This window comes from Nematolebias whitei, chromosome 20 (assembly GCF_014905685.2).
Source record: "Nematolebias whitei isolate Nwh7 chromosome 20, NemWhi1, whole genome shotgun sequence".
In the NCBI taxonomy this organism is placed as follows: Eukaryota; Metazoa; Chordata; class Actinopteri; order Cyprinodontiformes; family Rivulidae; genus Nematolebias; species Nematolebias whitei.
In genome coordinates this window covers 7,764,544-7,767,531 of record NC_056517.1, presented here as the reverse complement: position 1 = coordinate 7,767,531, position 2,988 = coordinate 7,764,544, and the positions used below count along the sequence as shown (strand labels likewise).

General features: G+C 39.2%; 1 protein-coding gene across 1 annotated transcript in view; it reads right to left on the bottom strand.

Annotated features, from left to right (window-relative positions):
* Positions 1-647: 647 nt before the first annotated feature.
* The window catches only part of znf438 (zinc finger protein 438), a 5,280-nt gene continuing 2,939 nt past the window's right edge, over positions 648-2,988 (bottom strand). Inside the window, exon 2 of the mRNA XM_037693882.1 lies at positions 648-1,239. Coding sequence (XP_037549810.1) covers positions 648-1,239 — 592 coding nt within the window. The remainder of the gene's footprint in view (positions 1,240-2,988) is intronic.

The following is a 2,988-nucleotide window of genomic DNA, read 5'->3' as shown; positions in this document are numbered from 1 at the left end:
AGTCATGATCTATACCTCATGACAACAGCTTCATGTTCACCATGACAAACCAAAGCAACACCCTCTTTACTGAGGACAAGGCCCTGATGCATAGATTGATCTCCCAACCCATTCTGCCATCATTCAAGAACAAGACTTCTCCACTTGAGGCAAAGACTCATTCTGACTTAGAGGGAGCATTTCACTTTTTCCCAGTTAAAATTCATGGCCTCAGTGTAGAGAGGCTGACACTCATCCCACACTTGGCTGTGAACGACCACAGTGTATGTCCTGAAGATGCTAAGTTATACAATACCCATAACATTTGAATAATAAATATGCAGAAAAAAAAAGAAAAATATATATACTGTGTGTGTGTATATCTATCTATCTATATCTATAGATATAGATATACACACACACACACACACACAACAGACTTTTAAATAACTCAAAACTTTTCAAACTGAACAGTGCAATCAAAATGACAATGTTCAAACAGTGAGTGCCTCAAGTGTAATGCAGAAATCGCCACAACAGTGAAAACTGAAACCAGTCCTGAAAAACATAAAAGATACTCTCTATCCCCGTCCAGCTGATTGTTAGGACTGAGTGAGTGTGAGGAGTTACAGTAAAAGGTTTTATTTCCATTCAGTGGCTAGACTGTTTTAGTGGGGGCTTGGAGCAGGAGAGTCCAAATCCCGGTCGACCTCCACCTCTTCTTGGCTGGAGTAAGAACTCAGAGCGTCCCACAGTAGACTGGGCTGCTCGCAGTGATGGTGACTTTTCCAGTGCTCCATAATTAACTCCTTGGTGTTCAACATCTTGCTGCAAAGAACACAGTTAAAAGCTACACCTGCTGCTAGAATGCCAAGACCGTTGCAGACGTCTGGTGAGAAGGACCTGATTTCATCACTCTCCCCGTTCCTACAACAATGGTGGGACATGATGTGCTTCTTAAGCTTGGAAAAGGAAAAAAATTCTTCTTCACAGCTACCGCATTTGACCATGTTGCGTTTCTCGTTAAGCTGTCTCCAGTAGTGGGCAGCATGCTTTATTAGCTCATCCTCAACCTCACGTCCATCTTGTGGTGTCTGACCATCACGAGGGCGAATGTGAACCTTCTCTCCATGCAAATACAGCAAATGCATCTTCATGTCAGTAAAGGTGGGAGTGATGACCTGACAGCGGCTACATTTTATTTGCAACTCGACAGGATCTTCTCGATCCAGTTCATCTGACGGCTCTGGGGAAGTGGTTCTGTAGAGAAAATGAAGCAGAAAAAATGAAAGTGCTTACTTACAGCTGCTTAGTCATGCAATCAGTCAATACCTTCAGCCATTTAATTTTCAGTGCCTTGAGAAACTATTTACTGTTTACCACTTACATTTTTTCACATTTTGTCATATCATGTCCACAAACTTTAAAGTATGCTTTTAAGATTCTATGTAACAGTAAATGTACAAAGTAGTGAACAATTGTGAGTTGGAAGGAAAATTATACCGGTACATGGTTTTCATTAGGGATGGGGCCGATCCGATCCGGAATCGGGCTCCGATACCAGCGTAATTTACATATCAAAGACTTTTCCGATCCAACCTGCAGAAATTTCCGATCTATGATGCATGTCTGTGTCTGATGAAACTTCTCATGCGATTCCCTGCCTGCTGCTCTGCATGTTGGCTTCAAACTATGGAATGGATTTCCTGAACTGAGGCGTGTTTCATGAAGCCCAGAGTAATAAGACCTGCCTCAAATTCGGGAAATCCATTTCATAGTTTGCAGCCAGCTACAACGTGAGTAAATATATGACGACTGAGCAGCAGTACTGTGGCTAACGGCTAACCAACTTTTCATTGAAACATGTCTGCTGTGTGAAAATATTTTACACTAGAAACGCCACAAAGGTAGACGGCAACGTACAATGTTTGTAGAGCTGCTGTACCGAGAGGAGGAAGCTTCATCGTGACCGTCAATACAACAAACTTAATCAAACATAGCACCACATTAAACCGCGGTAAAGTTAATTTAACGTTGGACATTCCAAGCTCTGTGGCTTCAGCGGGGCACTCGTCTCGCTCAACCCGAAGCAGGCAGCTGACCCCAGCCAGCCGCGCCCAATCCACCCCGCTCAGTCTGCCTGTCTCGGAGGAGGGGCAGACTGAGCGCGGCTTACCAAAATCAGACCACCTGCCCCGAACCGAACGAGAAGAACACACCGCTGAAGCCACTAAGCTCGAATGTTTACCGAGAAGTTGCTAAATTTCATCGTAATTAATGACAAACCACTATCAGCTGCAGAAAACAAAGGATTTCGCAGCTTGATACTTGCAACCAAGATATAGTTTATCCTCCAAGAGATATTTATCAGTACAACAGTAGACAATCATAAAAAGCATATAATTGAAAAATACAAGAAAATTATATAAAAAAAAGGGAAAAAAGAGAAACAAAAACAGCTACATTATAAAGTGATGTAAAATACTAAAAACAGGAACATGTCTGTGTTGGTTTATGCCATGAGCTTAACAGATGTTTAAAGCCATTTATTTAATTTTTATTATTATTTAATTCATTTATTCATTCATTTAAAAGAAACAAAATAAACAAAACAAATTAATCAAAAAGAAAAAAAAACATTGAATGAAAGGTGCAGAAAGAAGAAAATTATTATATCTGTCCCTTATTTAAAAAAAATATAAAATAACTTTAAACAGACAATCACTTAAATTAATCACTTTAATATCCACTTTAAAGCTAGGAATAAAAAAACAACATGTTTTGTGTTAGCAGGATTTAATTCTAACTTTGAAACTTATCCAACATTAATAAAACTTACCTCAAGTTGCCTTTTTGGACATGCATGCATATATTTGTACCAATTGTACTTGAGAGGAGATTATTACAGCCTTGAATAAAATCAATAATGTCCAAAAAAGTTCAATCTGGTCCTCTGGACATTCAAAAAAAAAAGAAAAAAAAAAAAAAAAAAAAAAAAAAAAAAAAAAA